The 23,694-nt window shown below is 34.1% G+C and overlaps 5 protein-coding genes across 11 annotated transcripts; 3 read left to right on the plus strand and 2 right to left on the minus strand.

Annotated features, from left to right (window-relative positions):
• Positions 1-450: 450 nt before the first annotated feature.
• Positions 451-1,837, plus strand: LOC128894006 (replication termination factor 2). The gene is made up of 3 exons (XM_054155386.1): positions 451-656; positions 850-1,233; positions 1,307-1,837. The coding sequence occupies exons 1-3, from the start codon at positions 588-590 to the stop codon at positions 1,706-1,708; spliced, it is 855 nt and encodes a 284-aa protein (XP_054011361.1). The 5' UTR covers positions 451-587; the 3' UTR covers positions 1,709-1,837.
• LOC128893997 (membrane-bound transcription factor site-1 protease) lies at positions 1,693-7,515 on the minus strand. Its single transcript, XM_054155361.1, has 15 exons — positions 7,365-7,515; positions 7,100-7,274; positions 6,392-6,930; positions 6,185-6,316; positions 5,897-6,106; positions 5,632-5,816; positions 5,249-5,546; positions 4,936-5,087; positions 4,581-4,861; positions 4,404-4,515; positions 4,052-4,310; positions 3,694-3,968; positions 3,307-3,596; positions 2,969-3,242; positions 1,693-2,877 (listed from the first exon to the last, which is right to left on the minus strand). The coding sequence occupies exons 3-15, from the start codon at positions 6,914-6,916 to the stop codon at positions 2,517-2,519; spliced, it is 3,354 nt and encodes a 1,117-aa protein (XP_054011336.1). The 5' UTR covers positions 6,917-6,930; positions 7,100-7,274; positions 7,365-7,515; the 3' UTR covers positions 1,693-2,516.
• On the plus strand, positions 7,515-15,157 carry LOC128893999 (DNA ligase 4). Of its 3 annotated transcripts, XM_054155366.1 has the most exons (13): positions 7,515-7,694; positions 11,261-11,435; positions 11,522-11,679; positions 11,768-12,042; positions 12,279-12,593; positions 12,661-12,967; positions 13,047-13,176; positions 13,248-13,505; positions 13,568-13,756; positions 13,845-14,162; positions 14,243-14,485; positions 14,580-14,974; positions 15,086-15,157. In XM_054155366.1, the coding sequence occupies exons 2-12, from the start codon at positions 11,274-11,276 to the stop codon at positions 14,925-14,927; spliced, it is 2,703 nt and encodes a 900-aa protein (XP_054011341.1). In that variant the 5' UTR covers positions 7,515-7,694; positions 11,261-11,273; the 3' UTR covers positions 14,928-14,974; positions 15,086-15,157. The 3 variants fall into 3 exon arrangements, with proteins under 3 accessions (XP_054011341.1, XP_054011340.1, XP_054011339.1); XM_054155365.1 differs by having other exon boundaries at positions 14,580-15,157; XM_054155364.1 differs by lacking the exons at positions 11,261-11,435; positions 11,522-11,679; positions 11,768-12,042; ... (7 more) ...; positions 14,580-14,974; positions 15,086-15,157 and adding exons at positions 8,024-8,483; positions 8,551-8,733; positions 8,847-10,690; positions 10,808-11,206.
• A 579-nt stretch (positions 15,158-15,736) lies between these two features.
• Positions 15,737-19,505, minus strand: LOC128894000 (uncharacterized). 5 transcript variants are annotated; one of them, XM_054155368.1, is made up of 8 exons: positions 19,367-19,505; positions 19,232-19,291; positions 18,918-18,947; positions 18,799-18,846; positions 18,631-18,729; positions 18,476-18,531; positions 16,766-18,419; positions 15,737-16,686 (listed from the first exon to the last, which is right to left on the minus strand). In XM_054155368.1, the coding sequence occupies exons 4-8, from the start codon at positions 18,827-18,829 to the stop codon at positions 16,559-16,561; spliced, it is 1,968 nt and encodes a 655-aa protein (XP_054011343.1). In that variant the 5' UTR covers positions 18,830-18,846; positions 18,918-18,947; positions 19,232-19,291; positions 19,367-19,505; the 3' UTR covers positions 15,737-16,558. The 5 variants fall into 5 exon arrangements, with proteins under 5 accessions (XP_054011343.1, XP_054011344.1, XP_054011342.1 ...); XM_054155369.1 differs by having other exon boundaries at positions 19,401-19,489; XM_054155367.1 differs by having other exon boundaries at positions 19,232-19,367.
• A 560-nt stretch (positions 19,506-20,065) lies between these two features.
• On the plus strand, positions 20,066-23,675 carry LOC128894008 (uncharacterized). The gene is made up of 2 exons (XM_054155388.1): positions 20,066-22,586; positions 22,950-23,675. The coding sequence occupies exons 1-2, from the start codon at positions 22,151-22,153 to the stop codon at positions 23,225-23,227; spliced, it is 714 nt and encodes a 237-aa protein (XP_054011363.1). The 5' UTR covers positions 20,066-22,150; the 3' UTR covers positions 23,228-23,675.
• Positions 23,676-23,694: the final 19 nt, after the last annotated feature.

Here is a 23,694-nt window from a genome sequence, read left to right on the forward strand (position 1 = left end):
GAAAGGGAACATCATCAGCTGACCCGAGCTCGGGACTATCTGCAACGATCGCTAACTGTTGCCAATACACTCAAAACTTTTTTTCTTAAATTTCCATGGTAACATGTAACAGTACTTTCGAATTTTTACCTATTTACGATTTGTTCTTTATATACTGCGAACATCAATCTTATATTACGGTAATATTTAATAACATTATGCTTTTCGCGAAAATGTTCTTGTTGCAAATAAAAAGTTGGTACAACTGACATTCGCTTACTTGTGTACTATAATTCATTGATTCTCAACCTCTTAATCGAGTCGACTTATCTCAAAAGTAATTTTCAATTTACTGATTCTTTTAGAAGTAGATAATTAGGATAACAATATGTTATAAGGTAAAAAATATAAATAAATTGGTTCACTGATACATGAATAGACTCATCAGAGGTCGCTGAGGTCTAATTGAGAATTGAGAACCCCTACTAGCTACTACAATCAATCTATAATAGCATTTGACGAATTGACGTAGATCTTGTTAGAGTTGGTTAGAGTATAACAAATCATAATTGTTTTTCGATTTTAGTTTATATATCAATATATACATCATGGGTTGCGATGGTGGAACTATTCCTCGTAGGGATGAGCTTGTCAGAATTAAAAAGAAACCCGAACAGGTAATTACGTATTCGTATTTATGTGTAATTTGTACAATGTATGCAAATATCAACGTTTCTCGTAATACTGCTTATATAGAATCTGTAATCTATCGAAGTTTAATACATATACATTGCACATGAAAAAACGAATTTAATTGTCATATACTTTATTAAATCATACACTAGTAAGTTTTAATATAATTATTTATAGAAAGATAAAGAGGCAGAGCTAGCATTTAAATGGAGACATTGCACGATAAAACAATTACCATTAGAGCCACCAGTAGTTGGTTGTGCTTTAGGTCGTTTGTACAGCAAAGAATCTGTATTGGAAGGCCTTCTCGATCGAAGCACGCTCCCAGAATCAGCACAACATATCAAGAGCTTGAAAGATGTAAAAAGTCTAAATTTAACTTCAAATCCAGCATTTGATGCTAATAAAGCAGAAAAAGGAGACTGTTATGCAGATGGAGGAAAAAGTCCATACATCTGTCCAATTATTGGACTAGAGATGAATGGAAAATACAAATTTTGCTTTTTATGGTCGTGTGGTTGTGTAATGAGCGAACGTGCGCTTAAAGAAATCAAGAGTACAGTAAGTAGTTTCATTAGGAATATTAAAATGAAGATTAAAAAAGCTTAATGATAAATTTTGCAATAATTTTCAGACATGTCATCAGTGTCAGCAATCTTTTACAGAGACAGATGTTATTATTATAAATGCAGAGGGTGATGATCTTAAGTTAATGGAGAAAAATATGCCAATTAGAAAAGTTGCTCAAAAGAAATCTAAGAAACAGAAACATAGCGAAGATAGTCAAATACAAGATGTTACATCTGATGAGATACCAAAGAAGAAAATCAAAAAAGAGGATAAAACTGCTACTTTTAAAAGTAATAGTAATAGAAGCGAAGCTGAAGATCCAGCATATAAAAAAGTTAAAGACAACTATAGCGTTGCTAAAGATCCCAAAGCATCTGAAGTCTTCAAAAGTATTTTTACTACCCATAAGACTGCAACTGAACAGGATAGGGCACATTGGATTACGTACAATCCATTTTACAACTGAATTGTTATTAATTTCAATATAAACAATTTTAGAAACATACAATTATTGTTTTACATATCAACAACGTTATACGCAAATAGTAAAATCTTTTCGTGTCACTACATAAATAAATTTATACATAAAAAGGTATAGTCTTATTGTTTGTATAATTTGTTTGATTGTTTTAAATCATTCCTAAATTAAAAATATTGTATTACTACTTAGTGAAATAAATTTTTGTAACAAAATCTGTATCATATATTAAAACAATAATTATTACATATCACAAGTTAATAACAGTGGAAAAAAACTTATATTATTCTTCTATCAATATTAATATAATATAATAATTCTCTCATATATGCTTGTGCACTACAAGTAAATATGTATTTTATAAACTTAAAGATTAATGTGTTTCGTAAAATACACATACAAATATATAAAATGTTATTAATGATAAGCCACAACTATATCTTCACAATTTGTTGGAAATGCAAATTTATATTTATTTTCCTTGTATTTTACTAACATACTTCTATATTTATTTGTAATAAAACCTATATTGTGACTTAACTTTATTTAAATAAATTACTTTAAGCGATTAAATAAAGAATAATACAACAATTTTGCATTTTCATGTATGTATGTCAACCGAAATACGTATATGTATAGAATGAATTAGTGATACACGAAATTTATCAAAATAATGTATGTCGAGTACTGTAAGTTTAAAGGCACATAATATAGTTTGTTCTTCTCTAAGCGTTAACCATAGATAATTAAACATTATCTTATAGTGGTTGAAAGTTTGTCAGATATAAAGTCACATTTAAGGCACTCTGCGCACAGAAATTGTTTGAATAACTCTACGTAATCTACCGACTGTTCGTTTTCTTCGAGAATGTCTTTTTGATATTAAGCAATACCATCGATTTAATAAACAGAGAACAATAACTCCTACAATAATGATTCCTGCCATGTAGCTCCACTTACTTGTAAATATTTCACTATTATCTTCATCGGTTTGTTCTAATTCGTCAATATTATTCTGCTCCGCGTGATGTAGGGTAGGAATGTTTGCACCGCCCACTCGCCTTCTAAGCCATAGAGGACTCGAATCTTGCAACACTGGATTTACTGCAATTATTGTATCTCTTACAGATAGTAATTTCTGAGGTTTATAAAGATTTCTGAAATAATATTAAATTTATTTATAAATTAAAATCAATTACCTATTAAATAATATTAAGTACGTAACCTACAAAGTTTATATTTACTTACATAGGGACAGATTCATTTAAAGGTCTTGGAATAGCCAGGATGATAGTAGGGCAAGATGGAAGTGGTCGAATGTGGCCAGTATTAGTATTTTCCGGTAGTAACACTTTACTATGACGTTTTAAATGACTACCTTCCATACGTTGTGGTAATTCACTATCTAAAATACCAGGCTTTTCAAGAATGTTTGCCTTGGTCTGACTTTCGTCAGTAAAAACAGTTGCAATATGACCTGCTGTTGTGTACTCTAGTATAGCATCAAGCATCCAGAAGCAAGCTAAAAATAAAATAAGGTTAAGAATTTGTATATTTGTTAAATTAGTATAAATTTTAAAACATACGTTTCTGTAAGTGGCTATCGTCGATGCAATTTGAATCTCCATACACCACAATTCTGCCTGGCACAATATTTATTTGATCTTTCATGTTATATTTTTCCAAGTTTCCTTTATCCGTTATAACATTGTTGTCATGGTTATCATGATACATTTTTTTAATACTCTTATAGCTGCTTGTTTGAAAAAGTCCAAGAATTGGCACAGAAATTGTAGATTTTGATTCAGATTCAAGTAAAAGCTCTTGTCCTTGATCATGTAATTCGACATAAAGAATAATTCCATCTTTTGGAAACCTTGATTTATAGAAAAATTGATTTCTTGTATAATAAATTATTCACTGGTTTTGGAAATTCATAATTAAATAATATAATTTTAATAAAGTTATCATACCGGGTGATTGTAGTTCCAGAGGCAAAAGTTACAGGAGGATGCTGACCAAGAGTAAATTGGCCATTGCGCACTTGATCTCCAAATGCTATTCCCCAGTTGGGATATAGCAGATCGTTCAAGGCTGGAACGTTTGCTCCACCCGTATCTGGAATCCACCACTGTCGAGTATTTTCATCGTAAAACTTTACCTTCCTCATAACAGTAACATTATACCAATCTGCAAATACTATTATAGAGAGACTTTCCTCCTCTACATCTCGTTTTAATTTAGCTACCTGAAATAGATTTTCCATTTTATAGCAAGATTAATTTATTACCATAATAATTATTGATAATTATACATCATGTATAACATTACTTCTTCGGGAAAAAATTCTTCTTCTGTGTCCACAATAAGCAAAGTACCATAGTTTTTGGCATTAAAACAAGTGAACGGTGCACCAAGTACCTCTAAATAGTAACCCGCATTACGTAAATGCTGATACATATCTTTAAAATTCGTGTGGATATGGTCACCATTCCAATCGAGGGGGTCATTTTTCGCACGTAAATCATCTCTTGGAAAATATCCCGGAGGATAACGTAGGTTATGATATTGATCCCACAGAATGCGTTTACTATTAAACGAATATCATGAATTTAAATTGTATCATCAGTTTTCATAATAATAATAATAATAATAATAATAAAGACATTATTTTTATACTTACTGACGGGGCGGTGTAGGAATAACCTTCGCCTTTAAAGGTAGTTCTATTTTAGATTGTCTTGGTTTTTCTTCTCCATCGCTTGGTGGTGATTCAATTGTAACAGATATATAACCTAAATATAAAATTAAATTTCATAAAGAGAAATTTTTACATACATCTTAAAAAAATATTTTCAACCTTGCGCTATGCCTTGCCAGTCACGAGCAGATGATGGAACAGTTATTGCAACTGCTAACCACCCAGACCACGGCCAGAGAACATCACTGTGAGTTATTGATACATCGATTCGTTCACCGTTTCCATTACCGGTATAAGGATGCCACCAAAGTTCTGCTACATGTCCAGATACTCCCAAACCGTTTATTATAGTTATATTTACAATTGTAGGCATACCAGTATGATACACAGCTTGTGTACAGTATGGCCACATATACTGACATTCAGTTAGATCTATATAGCTAATAGCACATCACATATTTATAAATATAAGCGTTCAACTGTATCTTATGACATAATGTAAACGAGTAATTACCTTGGACTAAGAGTAGCAATCGGTGTATACGAACGAAGAAAATGAAATGCTCGCAATAGATCCAACTTTCCTGCTCCTTGTTCAAACATTCCAACTCCTGGTAAGCGACGTGCTGAACCAAGCAATGCTTGTTTCATGCTTGCTGGAGTTACCTTAGATCATATATAACTTGTAACTTAAAGAAAAAAGCTAACGCATATAACAGTGTTTCTTAAACTGTAGTCCCCGAACTCGTTAATGAAAGCAGGAAGGTGCAGTTTAAGACACACTGATATACAATATATCGAAAGATACAAATTTAAGAAATAATTACTCTTTGTTTAACAGTTTGAGATCCGTCTGCTTGTACGAATCCACTGGCTAAAAGTGCTACAGCTCCAGCAACAACAGGACTAGCAACAGAAGTTCCAGACAATGTTCTACAACCTGTTTGCAATGCAGATCCTCGTACTCCTGATCCATATGTAACTAAATCAGGCTTCACTCTCCCATATCCAGAGGGTAACTCCCATGTTGTCATTCCTCGCGATGAAAATCTTGCTATTTGATCTTCCCAATTAATTCCACCTACTCCGATGACGTCCATTTGATCCGCGGGATTATTCAAAGTACTGTAATTAATTAAAGCAAGTCCTTTAAAAAATCATTCTTTCCAATCTAAAATTATATTTCATGAATAATTTTGTAATTCCTTACCCATATAAAGGCCCGTCGTTACCAATTGCAGAGATCATAATCACACCATTTGCAGTTAGTTCCCACACTTTATCAACAAATGGATGATCCATAAAGTCTGGCCCACCGATACTAAGATTCAATACTGTAACTTTTGTAAGAATAGCATAATTGAATGCATCTAAGAACCAAGAAGTGTAGGACACCTATAAAAAGATGAAAGACTTTTCAAAAATTTAAGTTTAAGTAAAAAATATATGTATAAAAAAAATGTCAATAAAGATACCTGTGTATTAGTAAAAACACGAAAAATATGAAGTTCTGCATCAGGTGCAAAACCAAGACAATCTATACAAGATGATGCGATAACTCCAGCTACAAATGTCCCATGACCCAACCCATCTTCTAATGTTTTTTCATTTGTCCAATTTGAACGTTCTTTAATCTTTTTAAAATGAGGATGACTAGCTGCCAGCCCCGTATCAAATATTGCTACCTAACAATAATCATTATGCATATAACAAACACTTTTTTGATCTCTTTTGAAAAAATTATGTAAAACTATAGTATTTACCTTGACACCATTTCCAGTAACACCCATTCCCCATAAAGCATCAGCTTGAAGTATACTTGTAATTTGTCTTGGTATGGCTCTTAGTAATCTGCGGGATGTATGTCTATTGGTTGATTGCCAGAATTGGTTGTTCTAAAATTTACATCATTTTTTAATGTAATTCTTTAGTGTCTATAAAATGTAATGAAACATAATGTAAAAACTCACATAATTGTTAATTTTTCTTTTAAAATTTTTATATTCTGGAAAATCAGCATCTTCTGATGTATTAACAAATTTTAAACTTCTCTGTACAAGTCTTTGAGGAGTTACTCTCCTAATTAGAGGATGATCTGTTAAAGCATCAAGGCCATTATGTTTATCTGTTTCTTCCAATCGAACAACATCAAAGTCACTAGGAAAATTGTTGGCCAAATTGTCACGAAACAAAATCTTCCAATTATGAATGCCAGATGAATTCAATGCAGCTCTTATATAATTTTCACGTGTGTGTGATTTATAATAACCCTTAAATGCAACAATGTATTCATTTTCAACAATTCTATTGGCAAAGTGAATTTTTACTTGTTCTGGACCAGTGCCATGATATGGTAATTTGGCAGTATTAGGAAGATCAGAATTAATAGAATTATTACTATCGACTGAACCATTTACTTGGTTGCACAACAGTTCAATTCCAATACTAAGCACTAACAATAAAGAGATATAATGCCAGCATGTATGTGGCTTCATACTATTAATATCAGCTGAAAAATAATTAATATAATTTGTAGTATATAGTTGCTACAAACAAAAAATTGAATATTTATATAGTGTTATTATTTTGATGGTTATTAATAAGAAAAATAATTGGTTAATTCTGTTTATGATAATGTAATTGTATTGCAGTTTGTACTTATGGTTTAGTAAACTTACATGTAGTGAAAAGACATAATTTATTAAATGGTTGTTTTCCCAATCATACTTCTTTTTAATGGTTCGAGTAATAAGAAATGAATGTAATATTCTTTTATTTGTTTAATTTTTAAGAAATCCAGAAACGGCATAAAGACGTTTTCTTATTGTCAAAATTTTGTTTTGATGTCATAACCTAAACGGTTTCAAAATAAAAATCAGCTTCGATTGAAAAATCGAAATGTTCGAAACATGCATTTTCATTCAATATTTTCACTTTTCTTACTTCTTAAAAGTACAATTGATGCGTCTTGCTGCGAATAAATTACATTTAGGAACAATGAACAAACAAATCATAATGCAGCGTATTATCGTACTGTTTACAGAACTTCACATTGTGATTGCACAGTGTTAGGTTAGAGTGCTAGATGTCAGTAACTGTCAGTAACAGTAATGGCAAGTAACAGAAATCAAGTTTTTGTATTATCTGTTCGCTGATAAAAGAATTAAAATACGTCACTCCTGTCTTATGTGTACAAGAAGTACATTTTATAAAAACAGTATTTATTTGTTGGAAGAATTTCATGTAAATTACATCGTAGAAAACTGAATGAAGGTAAATAATTTCCGCAAAAACTTAACCTCTAATATAAAATTACTTTTTATAAGTACATATTTTGTAAGGTAAGTACATAGATTTTAATGTATTCGAATTGTTCGTAAGGTACATAAGATACTTTATAGTTTAGAATATGAAGTGTTGAAACACTTGTCATACGTATGCTGTCTGACCTTTATACGCACGTGACAGATGATTGTCAAAAATGTTTGATTGTCGCGTCTTGTTGATTTAATTTGTATTGCACATATATTTTGCATCGTGATTTTTTAAATATTCATATTTATCAAATTACTCTAAATTCAATCTAATTATTTTATATATAGTTTTGAATAAAAACAGTGAATAAGTGAATAATTTCATAATGGCATCTAATGTGCATACCGATATGGAAGAAGAGGCATTGATTGAAATTAATTTACCATTGTCTACTCACAAAAACAATATGACAATGAATGAAGAAAGCACAATAGCATCAGTGATCATAGAAGAATTAGATGAAAATGCTCTTAGTAATATGAATGTAGATATGACAGAATTTGTTGAAGCAAATGCTTTAGAGATTAAAGATATAACACAAGACATTATGCCAGAAGCATATTCTGAAGAAAGTAGTACTGTCATGGATATTACTACAGACATTGAAGATCAAGACATATTACTGACTGCTGATGAAGAAGATAAATTAACAAGACAGTTCTTAAATGGAGAATTAACATTCTCAGAGTATTCTCTAAGAATGGATCAAGGTGCAGATACAGAAACTGTAGAAACTGATCTTACTAGGTAGTATTTCTGTCAAGACTCTTGTACATTATGTAAAACACATAGCTACAAATTTTTTTATTTGTAGAAATGATAATGTGAACGAAGAAATAGAAACAAATGTATCTATTTATCGCAAAGCACCAAAACGGTATAAACGAAAGAAAAGAACACTTCCTCCAGTTCTGCAAGGTCTCATGGGCGAAGCAAATTTAAGATTTGCTAGAGGAGATACAGAATTAGCTGCTCAAATATGTATGGAAATAATTAGGCAAGTGATTTTCCTAAATTTAAAATACAGACAGCATGCTGCTGTATACAAAGAGCACATATTACTTTGAGATTATAGAATGAAACAATGTAAATATTGTAACTTTCCCTTAGACAAGTGCCAAGTGCTCCAGAACCATTTCATACACTAGCAATGATATACGAAGCAGATCAACCAGAGAAGTCATTACAGTTTGCCTTAATAGCAGCACACCTCAGTCCAAGAGACTCTGATCAATGGGTGCGATTGGCAAATATGTCGTTGGAAAGTGGCAACATCAAACAAGCTATCACATGCTATAATAAAGCAATTCAAGCAAACCCAAAAGATATAGACTTATATGAAACACGAGCACAACTTCTAGAACAAAATGGAGACAAAAAAGCTTATTTAAGAGGTTTTTCAAAATTAGTTCATCAATTAGAACCAGAGGATGGTAATAATATAGTTAAGTATGCTAAGATGTTAGCCAAACGTTATATGGAGGAGAATAATAATGAACAAGCATTAGAAGCAATGGAAAATATTTTTACAAAGTGCCCTACTTTCATTACTTTGGAAGAAGTTAATATCATGACTGAGATATTAATAGCGCTAAAAAGGTTTAAAAGATGCTTACACATTTTGACTAAATATACTTCTATCTGGGTAAAATATAAAAATATTACCGATAAACAGAATCCACATGCAACAGTAAAAAAATCAGAAAACGAAAAGAAAGAAGAACTAGAGGATCAGGATATAGGTGAAATAGAAGCCTGTGGAATACCAGATGATGTTGTTGTCGATTTAAAAGCAAAATTTCTTATAATCCTTATTGAATTAGATCAAATGGAATTGGCTGAAAATCTTTTGCCTAAATTTTATTTGAATGAAAATCCAGAAATTTCTGGTGATCTTTTCTTAGATATAGCAGAAACTTTGATGGGGAAGAAAAAATTTGAATGTGCTTTAGCATTGTTAGATCCATTGGTAAACAGTAATAATTATAGTTTAGCAGCAGTGTGGTTACGACATGCAGAATGTTGGGTTGGCTGCAAAGATTTAAAGAAAGCAATAGAATCTTATGAAATTGTTACAAAGTTATCATCTCAGCATTTAGGTGCTAGAATAGCTCTGGCCAAACTTTACCAATTAAAGGGTCAGTACAACAAAGCAATAGAAATTCTTGATCAAGATCCCGATTCAGATACTTTAGATCCTCGAGTAATTTACCGTAGAACATTGCTTCTTTATAAGGTAAAGCGATACGATGAATATTTTCGATCTGGTATGTTACTTTTCTCCAGACATTGCGTTTATTTAAGAAGCAAAGTTGAGCTCAATACATTAACTAGGGCATATGGAACACGACAACGTATAGAGTCATTGAAACTTCACAGATTGTCACGTGGGGAGAAATTTGAAGAAGAAAATGTGCCAATCTTTCTCAATACTACAGAATTAAGTGAAAAGAATGAATATTTCTTACTTGTCCAAATGTGTAAAGTAGCTTGTAAATTAAAGAAGTATGGTTTATTGCAAAGAATATGTTTAAGTGCTTTAACGTCAAAGAGATTTGAAAAGAGAAACATTCAGATTATGTTTTTATCCTTGGTCTCCTGTATTTACAATAATGATTCTTATCATGGATATAATATTGTGCGGCAATTAATTCGCATCTGTCATAGACCGAATACTTGGAATTTGTTGAATATTATTATTCAAAACGCTCAAGATTGTAGGCACAATAGATTCATTATGCGCCTCCTTGGAAGGGAAGATGTATTTTCTCATTTAAATATAATGCATGCGAACAACTGTCTTGTTTCGGGAACATATAAATATGCCCTCAACGATTACATTTCTCTCTTTAAAGTAGCTCCCAGTGCATTATTGGCATTACTTATTGGTGTAACTTTATTACAAATGGCATGTCAAAAATTGTCAGCTAAAAAGAATCAACTTGTAATTCAAGGTAATTACAGTTATACATATAAAGAGAATTCTACTTTATATAAGAAATGGAAAATTATTTAACACTTTTGTTATGAGCATACATTTTAACAAATATATTTACGATATTTTGTTGTAGCTATCGCTTTCCTGAAAAAATATTGTCAATTACGAGGTGAAGATGCTAAACAGGAAGCATATTACAATATGGGGCGAGCATTTCATCAAATTCGTTTATTATCAGCAGCTATACATTTTTACAAATTAGCACTTAACGAAGATCCTGGAGATTTAGTTAAAAAGAACTCGTATTTTCTAAACTTAAAACAAGAAGCTGCTTTTAATTTGCATCTTATTTACTTAGAATCAGAAAATTACTTATTAGCAAAAATGTATCTTGAAAAATACATTGTAATTTAGATTAAAAACAACAGCACGTATCTACAACTAATCTTAATTATAAAATGAACGATAATACTGTAAATAAATATGTGAATATTCATGTATAAATTGAAGCATTATTATGACTGAACCATTTATCTTAAATGCTACATATGTATATCTATCTTATATATCCATTATTATTTCCTAGATACGCAAGTAAAATGAGTGTGACATTAGCTGCCCAAATTGAATTTAAAAAATTATGCAATGTCTTGGAAGAAATTAAGAAGTCACGTGCTGCTAAGAAAGTTGAGATTTTAGAGAAGTTCATTCAGCAGTGTCGTAATGCTAGCGACAAGTTAAAAACGGGATGTCCAGATACGGTACAGTTATACATTTTGTAATTAAATTATACTGATAAACAATAACAATTACTTTTCCAAATAAAATGACAAATTTGCATCTTTAGGACGTTTCACTGTTCCCTATAATGAGACTGATTTTGCCACATCTAGAACGAGAACGTGGACCGCACAATTTAAAAGAGAAATCCCTTGCTAATCTTTATGTTCGCGTATTTTGCTTGGGTAAAAATAGCAAGGACGCAAATTATCTTATACAATATAAGTAAGATCATTACTGGATATTTATTTTTCTTTAGTATGAACGTTATCGTACCATTTTATACATCAAAGAAACAATAATATTGTTTCAGATCTCCAACAACAAAAAAGATTTCAGGAACTGATTTTGCAGAAAAAGCTTATCAAATTCTACGAAGTCGGTTACCACGCGATAGTTCTGGTATCACGATAGAACGAATCAATCTGTTCCTTAATGATATATCATCAAGAAACGAGATTACTCAACCAAAAGATGAAACGTTTAAAGTTTTATTAGGAAAAACAACTGCATTGGAATTTAAATGGATAACGCGAATAATTCTTAAAGATTTGAAACTTAATATTGGAACAAAGAAAATACTACAAGGTGGTTAATTAAAAAATTTCATTTTAAAGTGTAACTTCTTACACTAGGTGAAATCATTTTATCTGAAGTCCCTTGCATCATCTTCCAAATATCTGGGAAGAATTAATAAAATTTCACCATTGTATCTAAGAAGTTACAGATCTTGCTTGGATTGTTTGAACGATTCTTCGTCGCGTTTCAAATTGCATTTGATTGTATGTTAGAATGACATACTTATAAGTAATGTGTTTTTCCAGTTTTTCATCGAGATGCAAATGCACTGTTTAACGTGTCATCAAATTTACGTCAGGTCTGCGATGCATTGTGTGATCCCCAATTGAGATACAATTATAATATACAAGTTTTCTCTCATTTCAAACCAATGTTACTAGAGAGATATAGGATTGAAGATACGGAGAAACTTTTCAGGAATAGTGAACGCTACTTCGTACAAACTAAGTATGATGGTGAACGATCTCAAATGCATATGAAAGATGGCAAATATAAATATTTCACGAGACAAGGGTATGACATTACAAATTATCCTAGTTATGGAGAAACTAATTCATCAGGTATAATTCAGAAATATTGTAAATAAAATTAACTTAAGTATTTATTACAAAAAACTTTTTACTTTAGGTTTTATGAGTAGTGTATTTAGACGACTTTTAAATCCACAATGTAAATCAATAATTCTGGATGGGGAATTAATGGGTTGGCATAAAGAAAAGAAATTGTTAGGTTCAAAAGGAATGAATTTTGATGTTAAAAAACTTTCGAAAACTAGTTATCATCAACCATGTTTTATTGCATTTGATATTATTATGTACAATGATGTTTTACTTAATAATGAACCTTATGAAGAAAGACTGAGAATTTTAAAAGATGCATACAAGGAAGAAGAGGGCAGTCTACAATTGTGTAAATCAGTTATGATTTCCACGAGGTATAACGAATATTTTCGTACAACTTTAAGGATATATTTTGCATATATTTTATATAATTTTAATTACCTTTGTTAAAAGTGAAGAATTACGCACAGTATTCAATGAAAGTATACAAAATAAGGAAGAGGGAATTGTAATTAAAAAGTGTGATACAAAGTATAAACCAAATATGCGAGATGGCACTGGTTGTTACAAAATAAAAGCTGAGGTAGGATTCCCTTTTCCAAATGTTTTACTTATATTATGCACTTTTATTTTACCCGAACAATAATATTTCAGTATTCTGATGATCTGGTGGAAGATGTAGATTTGATTATTCTTGGTGGTTACTATGGGGAAGGCAAATTTATGGGTTTAATGAAAAGTTTTCTGATGGCAGTAGCTTCCCCGCCAAGTACTCCAGAGGAAAATCCATCAAAATTTTTATCAGTTGTATCAGTCAGTAATGGCATTTCTATGGAAACCTTGAATGAACTTTGGAAAAGATTCGAAGATAAATGGCAAAATGAGTGTCCTGCAAATGTGACTCCTCCTAAAGTAAGCTTTTTTTTTAAATAAATATGCGTATATAATAACACTTCAAAATTAATATTTTTCAGGTAGACCCACCAAATAAGTGGATTCGTCCTGAAGATTCCATTATTTTGACAATACGAGCAACAGAAATGACACGAAGTAACGATTATCCTACAGGTTATAGTTTGCGATTCCCAAGAGTCATGAATGTTAGAACTGAAAAACCATGGTATAGCGTTTGCACCACTACGGAACTGTTATCGCTAGTCAAAGTGTGTGCAATCAACTGAATAAATTTTAATAATTTTATACAGATTATAATCTTAATTTATACGAACTGCATATTTCGTTGTTATTCAGGACTCAAGGCCGATTCAAAAACTGACAAAACGAGAAGTAGATCGGAATGATATAGGAGAAGCTCCCGAAATTAAAGTACGTAAGACGAAACAAACCTTAACAAAATGTGAAGAGAAATCACCAAGGTCTAACATTATGGATAACAAGCCGCTGGTTCATCTCACACGACTTTTCGACGGTAAAGAAATTTGCGTGATAAATGGAGACGATGAGTTATCGAAAGAACACATTGAAGAAATTCTTCTGCAGCATAGTGCGAAAGTTGTTCAAAATCCTTTAAAGGAGAATTATTGCATTATTGTTGGTAACGTTAAAACGGTAAATATTTTGTTATATATAAACTATATTATGTTATTCGTGGAATTTGAATAATCAATATATGAAACTGAATTCTCTAGGTAAAAGCAAAAAGTATTATAGAAAGTAAAAAGTACGACGTAGTATCTTTAGACTGGTTCAAACGGGTTACCAAAGAAGAAAATTGGTCGTCCTTACAAGACTTTTTACCATGGGACTTAATATGCAGTCGTGAATCAACGGAACGTCGATTAGCACAATATTACGATGAGTATTACGACAATTTTACCGCGGATGCAGACGAAGAGAGTTTGCCACGCTCATTCAAAAAAGCTGAAGAAACGGTACTACGCGTTTTTATTATGTTTTGTACAACTTTGGAGAAAAATATCTAATTTGCAATTTGATTAATAAGCTCTTGTATAAATTTGTTTTCAGTCAAATGCTATGGAGTTTGACCATTCACAAATGAAAGAGATAGATAAAGAATTGTTTGACAGTGGAGTATCACCTTATTCTATATTTCGAGGCATGGTGGGATATTTTGATAATCAGTCAGATTGGTCGAAATTCCAATTTCGTTTTATGGCAGGAACAATTAAAGATGCTATCGACGACTCTGTAACGCATGTGTTTGTCGATGGAGATTTCATTAGTTCCGAAATTAAAAATACAATTAATAATGAACAACACGAGTCAGTAATAATTATTAAAAGTAAATGGATTGGTGAGTGTTTCAGACAAGGTCAACTTATTTCGAACGAAGAATATCTTATTAATATTTAAAATGAAGTCAGCGATGGACTTCCATTGTAAAGTGCAATACAATTTACGTACGTACACGTATCTTCAGTGGTTCTTAACGATATACATGTTATTTTCTGTAATATGAACAAATTTTTTTAAAACTCATTTTCACTATAAATTTTAAAAAACTATTACAGGTACAGGTATATACATTACGTATATGTGTTAATGAACAAATTTGTTTATAAATAAATTTACGAATCAAAGTATGGGTTCGTTTTTCAGTGACACCAACAAAAATAAGTAACAATAATAACATAATTTTTGAATCGAGTCGTGCAAGTGTTACGCTAAGTCTATTTGTAACATAGACATCGAAAATAAATATATTCATTTTGGGTCATATTTTTGTTAAGTGCTAAGAAACTGGGTACTAGGCGGAGTGACAGTTGGACAGTTCGCTCATTTAACATCCTGTTTCGAAATATTTCTTCTCGGTTGAAGTCGGCACCCTTGCTAGTCTTGTTTTTATTTCATCGGAATGCGTGCAAAATACGAGGCGTGAGGGACGCAGCTGCGACGTTTCCTTTACAAAGCCTGCCATTCACAGAGATTCTCGAATAGATTAAGACGAGAGATCTTTGGGGAAAAAAGACTTCAGAAATACGGATACCGATGTATCGACTATCGTTTTCTCGAGTTGTCAATTTGAAATGAGAACTTTGTCATTTTCTCTGCAAATCTTGTTCCCTGACCTTGTTAAGTTGAATCTCACAAGGGGAATGTACAATTGGCAAGAGCACTTTTTAAACAGAAAATCATGGGTTTTGAAACTTGTGTTTTGGTATTTCTTTTAAGATATTTATTTTATTGTGAAATAGAATTAGTTTTCTACAAAATTCTAATAAAAAGTAAAACAGTTCATCACAATATTAAGATACAGCGTTATCAAACAGAAAGCATCATCTATCAAGAACAAAAGTTTCGAAAGTTCTCCAAGTATATAGAAAGAATCGAAAAAGAGAAATCGGTGAGCTTCTCTTTCTTGTTGGGAAAATTGTAACTGAAATTTTCGGACAAAGATGTATACCATGGCATCATGTGATGTATGCACAGCGTTAACCGTCGCATATATCTCGTTAGCGTAAAGGAAGGTTCCCGTCTACTAGGTCGGAATATAATATATGAATATGACTGACGTTCGTGTCCGCTGAAGATTCTACTTATAGACTCTTCACCTACGGACACGACGCATATTAATCGAGTTTCAGATTTTCCAAGCGCGTCCAACGGGACGCGTCACTCCCGCGCCAGCACAGATCCAATTTATTCACGGAGTTTCAGTGCTAACTCGGTACCTGCCAATTACGAGTTATACTCGTTACTGTTGTTGCTTATCCGTTCATCGTTAACTTGGTAAATTTCCCTTGGTTTCCTTCTTTACCGTCAATTCTGCGAAAGGAGCGATCTAGTCGTGACTGTTTACATCCCACTACTCCTTTTGTTAAGCGATACCGGGACGCGCAACCCTGTACTCGTTCACTTCTTAGCGTATATACGCTGCACAGTATATATCTTTTATATTAGACTTCCATAATTAAACAACTTGCGCTTCTTCGTACGTCGTTCGCGTAGTTGTTCGTTTTCTTTCTTCAATCGTTTAGCTGTTCCTAGTATGCGCGCTTGACGTCCCACGTAATGTGACGTTCACCTACATATATGGTTTTCTTCTTTTCCTGTTTGCGAAATCTTGGCCTTCTCCACAATCTCCGGCTCTTTATCGATTCTCTGATGCTTCCTGTTTTTTTTTTTTTTGTCATGTATCCTGTTACTTAATTTTAACTCTTTGTGTATACATATATTAAGATTAAACTTACCTCGAGGTTCCAGACATTGGTTTCGTCCAAAGTCGTTACTCTTCTTGTAGGTCGACAGCGATACCAACGACGTCGAAGACGAGTTTGAGGAAGGATACGAGCTGGTTCTTTTCGCGTTCCTCGAACCTTTTCTCTTGCATTTTTGAATGTTTGTGCAGGAAGATGAGGAGATCGGTTCTCGTTTATAACGGGCAGAGTCCTGCGACAGTGCCGTCCACGAATGGCATCGTTTTGACGAGGTCAGACTCGACGAAGAAGACAACAGCAATGAACGACCGATCTTGTGTTGATCTTGTTTGCATCGGTCTTTAAAAGCCATCGCATAATGCAACGATTCGTAAGGTGAACATCGACAAATGAATCGATTTTCACGAACCGATCTTTCGGTGAATTGCGTGGATGTCGTCGCAGGACTGCACGCCGAATCCGTAGAGTTTTCAAATTTTGATTCCTTGACGCATCGCTGTTCGCTGGATCGTTTATTCTTGAAAAGAATCGTAGTTGGCTTTTCTTTGTGCTGCAAAAACTGCGGTTTATATTTTGCACAATGAATCTCGCGATCCAAAGTGACTTCTTTCTTAGCAGTTTTCCATTGCGGGTCATTGCAATTATAAGCTCGAGATTTTATGTCGCAACAGCAACTTTCACAATGGAACTTCTTTTTATGATTCATTGCACTGTTTCGCCAAGCGGTTGGAAGCTTGTGCAACTTTGAGATTGATCGATGTTTGTTCTCGAAACGCTTTGAATTGTATTTTCCTCTTTGTTTTGTAGAAAATGTTTGGGCATCGTTTATAAAATCTACGATTTCAGTATCAATGTCAGACTCTCGATGGGATTGAATGTCTCTCGATTTAACATTTGGTTTTATGCGATTCATCGATAGCTTTTTTTTAATCATAGAAGCACACTTTTTTCTTAATTCGCGATACAAAATCGAATCTATGCAATTGTCTGTAATAATCGTTTCGCTGAAACTAGTGTCACTTTGTGATTGTTTTTTTATTATTTTTGAACGGCCCACCCTATGTATGTTTGAATCAACATTTTCGATCAATTCTTCATCCGTAAATATCTCGGTAATTTTACATAAACTACTCTTTCTCTGGGTTTCAGATGTGTTGCCACTAATGCGCTGTAAAGAATATTTGTCATTATCGGCACAGATGTCTGTGACAATTTCTAGTTCTGAAATACGTTGAGGCGCTTTATCTGATTTGTTATCGAAACATTGAGTTTCTTTACACTTGGTTTCAGAGTATCGAGATGCCTGGGACGCGTTATAGTCGACAGAAACGCATGGACAATCAATTGATGTTTTCTGTTTGGAGTCTATTTTGTTAAGGTATAGTTTTGTAGATGTTTCTTTTTCTTTCGACTTAATCATAATTCCTTCGCAATTTTTCGTATCACTGTTAATAACGTCGATGATATTAACATTTTCCGCATGGTTCTCTGTTTCGTTATCGTCAGTTTTGCTGCATATTTTCCAGTAATCGGGAAGGATGTCTTGAGTAACGCGTAGGTGTGCACAAGGTTGTTTGTATTTTCTTTTTTTCATCATTTTTTCAGCGCACACGATTCCACTACAATGGCGATAGAGGCAATGTCTGCCTGGTCGTTTTCTTCTTACGTTTGTCGTTGATGCTGTAACCTGATTCCGTCATCGTTACAATTTTACTTATGTTTAGTACAAGTGTGGTTATTTACCTTCCTTTTCTGATTAAGTAATGTTACACAGCACACACAATTTGTAGATGATATATCTGCAATCAAAACAATGACAGAATCACCGATACGTCGTGCAATTAGAGTTGTCCACGATGGTAAGACTTACAGCGATTCGCTGGAGAAGTCGAAATTACCATTGTCATTTTTAGGAAGACCTTTTCCTAGCACAAGTGCAGTCTCCGAGATGTTCGCCAGATCGTTCTCTTGAAACCATTTTGTTATCCTCGTGTACCCTGAAAATCAACATCAATTATCGCTTTATGTTGTAAATTATTTATTCGTAGCCTCTGTATAATACTTACATGTCCATACGTTTTCTGCAGCCGCAAGCATAAACTTTGGTCCGCATTCTATGGAAAACAATCAATCAAGAGATCAGACGGAAACGTTTAACACGGAGAATATCGTTGTCAATGCTTACCCGTGTTCGCATTCACATCTGCCTGGTTGTCTGTGGAGCAGGAATTGATACTAAGTATTAAAACTTTTGATTATGCCATGCGCATGATATTGCTGGCCATACGATGCGTGATATTCTTTAGGACTCCGTCGCGACAATTTATCAAAGCGTGGACAATACGAAGAAACGGATCCTTGGAACAGCATTTTCTAAATCTATTTTTTCGCTATTTTAAAATGTTAAGATTTGCTATATTATGATTTTTTACAATTCGCAGTACAATTTAGGAAACGCTGTCTCAGAGACATCTCGCACGTATGACCAACGTGACCCACTTTTCTCCTTTGCGACGTATGGCCTGTCTCATTCTTGCATGGCAAAGACAGCTGTATTCCCTGTAATGTGTAAGTACAAATAGTTTTATCATCGGTCCGTTTGATTTGCGTTGCCCGAAGTTGAACGATACTCACTTCTCCTTTAAAAAAACATAGAAGAAAAGCATACCCGTGAAGCCTGCGATGAATTTTCCTAAGTACCAAGCAAAGTTGCTTGTACAGTGGGGCATTGCAATGCATTCAATCCCTGGTTCTTCACCAGCCTAGCATCAACATTAAAACACACAACCATTAATATAATTTCTTCTTTTATAATGATTTTAGTAAGGAACACGATATTCTATCGAATATCAAGAACAAAATGTCCTTACTTCGGACGAGTGAAAGATTTATAATCCAAGAATATCCGCTACACCGTTTATTAATAAACGGCCGCATTACATTTCGTGTTACTTCGCGAAGATATTGTCTTAAATTTCTCGAGGTTAGTTTCGACGTATGTTGAAGCGTTGTATGATACAATATTTCGTCTGTTTGATTTATCGTTTGAATTTTGTATTACATAACATGTTTGTAACTTCGAATACTACGCTCCCGTTTCTCTTCGCCCGCGCCGCGGCCGGTTCGCATACGAGAGCCGCGCAAGGTCGCGATGAATTTCAACGAGAGACTTTTCTCAACTGTCAAAATAGATTTATCAATTTTTAAGTATGCCACGATCATAGCGTGAAGCGAACAGGCTTTCTTCTCGATCGCGGAACAAATGCAATTTGCATGATTTGCAGATGTCTTTGACTAATAAACGCGTCGAGAAAATTTTCTTTTGGAATTAAATAATGTGAATGCAGTTAAAAATGTATAAACAGAAATTATTTATTTTTAAGTACGTTCAAAAGTGAAAGTGTAGCATCGTTGAAAGAGACGGCAGCATCTTTTAGACATTTTTCGTTACGTAGATGACGAAAGAAGAATCGATCGGAGAAGTTTAAATTTACATCCGCTGCGCCGCCGGTAAGCACGCGTGAAACGCACCGAAGAATTCGCCCTAATGAGCGTGGAACGAAGGGGTGTCATTTCAGACGTTCTATCCCCGTTTCCCATCGACACGGACAGCTTTGCTCGAGGGGTGTTGTCAGTGCGGCAAATATGTTGACAGGTCATTCAACATCTTTCCGCTGTTGGCAGCGGCGGTTCCGCTGAAGATGCGTGACCGGAGCTATGTTGCACCTCAGAATATCCATAGCTAAGATTGGCTCATCTTTCTCTTTCTCTTTCTTTGGGTTTTTTTCTTTTTTGTAAAAACGAGGCGCTTCAAACAAAGAACTCTAATTTCATGAACTATTAAGAGAACACGAAAACGAAACAAAGAGGCACCTTCTAACTAAAGTAGAATACTCCGACCCGTTATCTATATTAAGGGAGTAAGTTCTTCTACGTATTCAACTGCCAGGAATATACTTTAAATCTTTGCAAGATGTAGATTTGACCGGCATGAAAAGTAAACAAAAACTGATCGATTACAGCTCAAGAGAGTGAAAGAGAAAGAGAGAGAGAGAGAGAATGAGCAATACAGTTTAACCGAATAACGTCATCGAGTGTCCAAGAAGTCTGAGATCGTTTTCGGTTACAACTAAAAATATGACATGCCGTCAAAGTATCGGAAAGTGGAAGACGATGCAATCTCTTTCCCCTTTTCGTTCTATCGTGTACTGCAAAAATAGAAGAGAGAAAGAGAGAATCTCGTTGGACTAACAACAGTACACATCGCCAGCTGCGGCCACATGGCATTCTTTCTGTGATCTTGCTCTAAGAGCTCGTTAATACGATCCTCTCGGATGTTGCCAACGCACAGTTAATATTAGTTTCGAGTATGTTTTCTTAACGTATGAGCGTTCTTTTGGGTGGCCAACTTTTAAGTGCCGTACCCTCGAACGTTATGTTCTACCCTTGTTTTGGATAAAAATCTATATACTCGAACGGAGAGGAAGCGGCACGGTTTACATTACTTCCTAAAAAAAAGTAGTTCAGCTATCGAGGAAGAAACCACTGCAGGCTGGAACATTACAAGTCATTCTGTCAGAATGTTTGATGTACAAAGCATTCCGAAATCTAAATATAACTCGACAAACTTAATAAGATTCCTCGCTCTAGCTACTGGCCCAAATGTGGAAAAGCGTAGCAGCTGTAGGGGGATTCCTTGTGGGCTAAGGCTTGTAAATACAATTTGCACGACAAATTAATGCATCTCGTACCGATGTTTTACTGGAATAAACAAGCATGTCTCGGTTGCTCACGCGAATCAGACCTCGATAAATCTTTCCGTTTCGCGTAAAGCGATTCTCTGTGCGTACATATACCGGTCAGAGGATCTGCTCACGGAAGATCGATAGTATCCCGTCACGGGGGTGGCTGGTAATCAAAGAAGATCTTTGCTTTTTTCTCGAGGTGATACAACCACGATGGTAACAAGAACATCGAGATACGAGTTGGTCTCGATTGGCTTAGCGTTTGCGAGGGTGGCGGGGTTTCTTCGCGTTTCGAGCCAATCCCGTCGTGTTCCTTCTCTAAAAATACATTTTGAATCAGTAGGAGGAGATGAAGAGACACCTCCTTCGTCGAAGGAAAAAGATTACTCTAAGCATATAACTCATTCAACAGTGCATACTGACCGTTACATTGGCTAGAGTCTCGCGGACCAACGAGCAGTTCGAAGAGTGCGAGATACTCGATGAATGCGTTGTCAATCATAATTCTTCTTCGTCAAATATTATTCACCACTTTATTGTGTCAATTCTAACAGTACCGAAAGTTTTTCAAGTGATTATTCAAACGTGCATCAAGAGAAAATGCTATGCCGTGATACATATTTTGTATACTGAAAAAAATACGTTGTTAGAGTAGTATTAGTAAGGATTCGAAATGAAGACTGAAAGTGGCAATTCGAATCAAGCTAACTCCGGCATGGAGCAACGTCTGAGAAGTCCAAAGTGCGCGAGATGCAGGAACCACGGTGTGATTTCTGGTCTGAAGGGTCACAAGAGGTCGTGCGCGTGGAAGGACTGTCGTTGTCCTTGCTGTTTGCTGGTGGTCGAAAGACAACGGGTAATGGCAGCGCAAGTTGCGCTAAGGAGGCAACAGCAGGCTCAAGGGAATTACTTCGCCGAAAACGTCTCGACAGTCTGTCATCCCCCGATAGACACGTCAGGTTCCCCGTATCTGCTCAAAGCCGACCAGAGTCCTCTCTGTCGAAGAACAAAGAATTTTCAACGTCATCAATTGCACTTCACGCAAACCAGCATCAGCGTGACACAGGGTTTCTATGGGTTGAAGACGATCCATAGTTTACCTACGCCATGTTAGTAATTAATAATACATTAAAGTGTTACCCCTTCTTTACGGTGCTAAACAAAACGAAAATTTTGTTTGTAAAATGACAATTTGAACCAATAGCACGTTCTTTCACCAATCACCAAATGTGTGTTCTCTGTATTAGTGAAGGATGTAGAATCTAGTAGATGAAGCACACTTTTGTAGAGGTTTACCGGAAATCGTTAAAAGTAACGTCCACGTGGCCTCAGCTGTCGTTGGTATACACAAGATTTTGGTTTGTTACCGCAGAGAAGATTATATTTAACATTCTATTGCTACCAAAGATACTCAATTATCATCTTTACATCTTCTTTGCTATAGTGTTCCCATTGCACGTTTTATATTTCAGTTACCGCAGATGCTCCATTATTGAATGGCTTATCGCATAATCAAGAATATCGCCAAGAATCCGAAGATTCGAAGAAATTACAACCTTTCCCGGCTACGTATTCCGCAATTCCGTGGTTTGAACATGTAACAGAACCTCGGAGAATGAAAAAAAACTTTAACAATTTCACTTCCGCTGTGACAGATCTCAATAATATTTCTGCAGCTAAAAATGGACCTTGCTTGGAGAAAAAGTCCACGATTTCATTCAGCGTGGAATCAATCATCGGAACGAAATGATGCGGACGACTGATTTTTACTTAGCATGAGATTGCATTTCATTGTAAATAGTACTCGCCTTTATGGTTTGTTTACACTTATTAACTTATGGAATAAAAAAAGATTGAATAGAAGATATACAAGAATTAATTTTTTAAGAATTTATATAAATTGCACTAGTCGAATTATCTTTTTATAAAATACAACCAAAATACATTTTACATTAACATCGCGACAAACTTATTAAACGATAGTTATTTTAAATGTATCATTGATTTTTAGATAACAAATATATTGTTATATTATATTCTATAATTTGTGTAATAACTTAACAAAATAAATATGAACACATACTAAGGAACATACCGTCTGAATTCATATGAATTTGCACTATCTTAACCTCTAATCCTATATAACAATGTACCGATTAATAATTTAGTAATTCCATTTCTTGTAAACTATTGGTAACGATTAATGCATAGAAAGAT

This window comes from Hylaeus anthracinus, unplaced genomic scaffold (assembly GCF_026225885.1).
Source record: "Hylaeus anthracinus isolate JK02 unplaced genomic scaffold, UHH_iyHylAnth1.0_haploid 3, whole genome shotgun sequence".
Classification (NCBI taxonomy): Eukaryota; Metazoa; Arthropoda; class Insecta; order Hymenoptera; family Colletidae; genus Hylaeus; species Hylaeus anthracinus.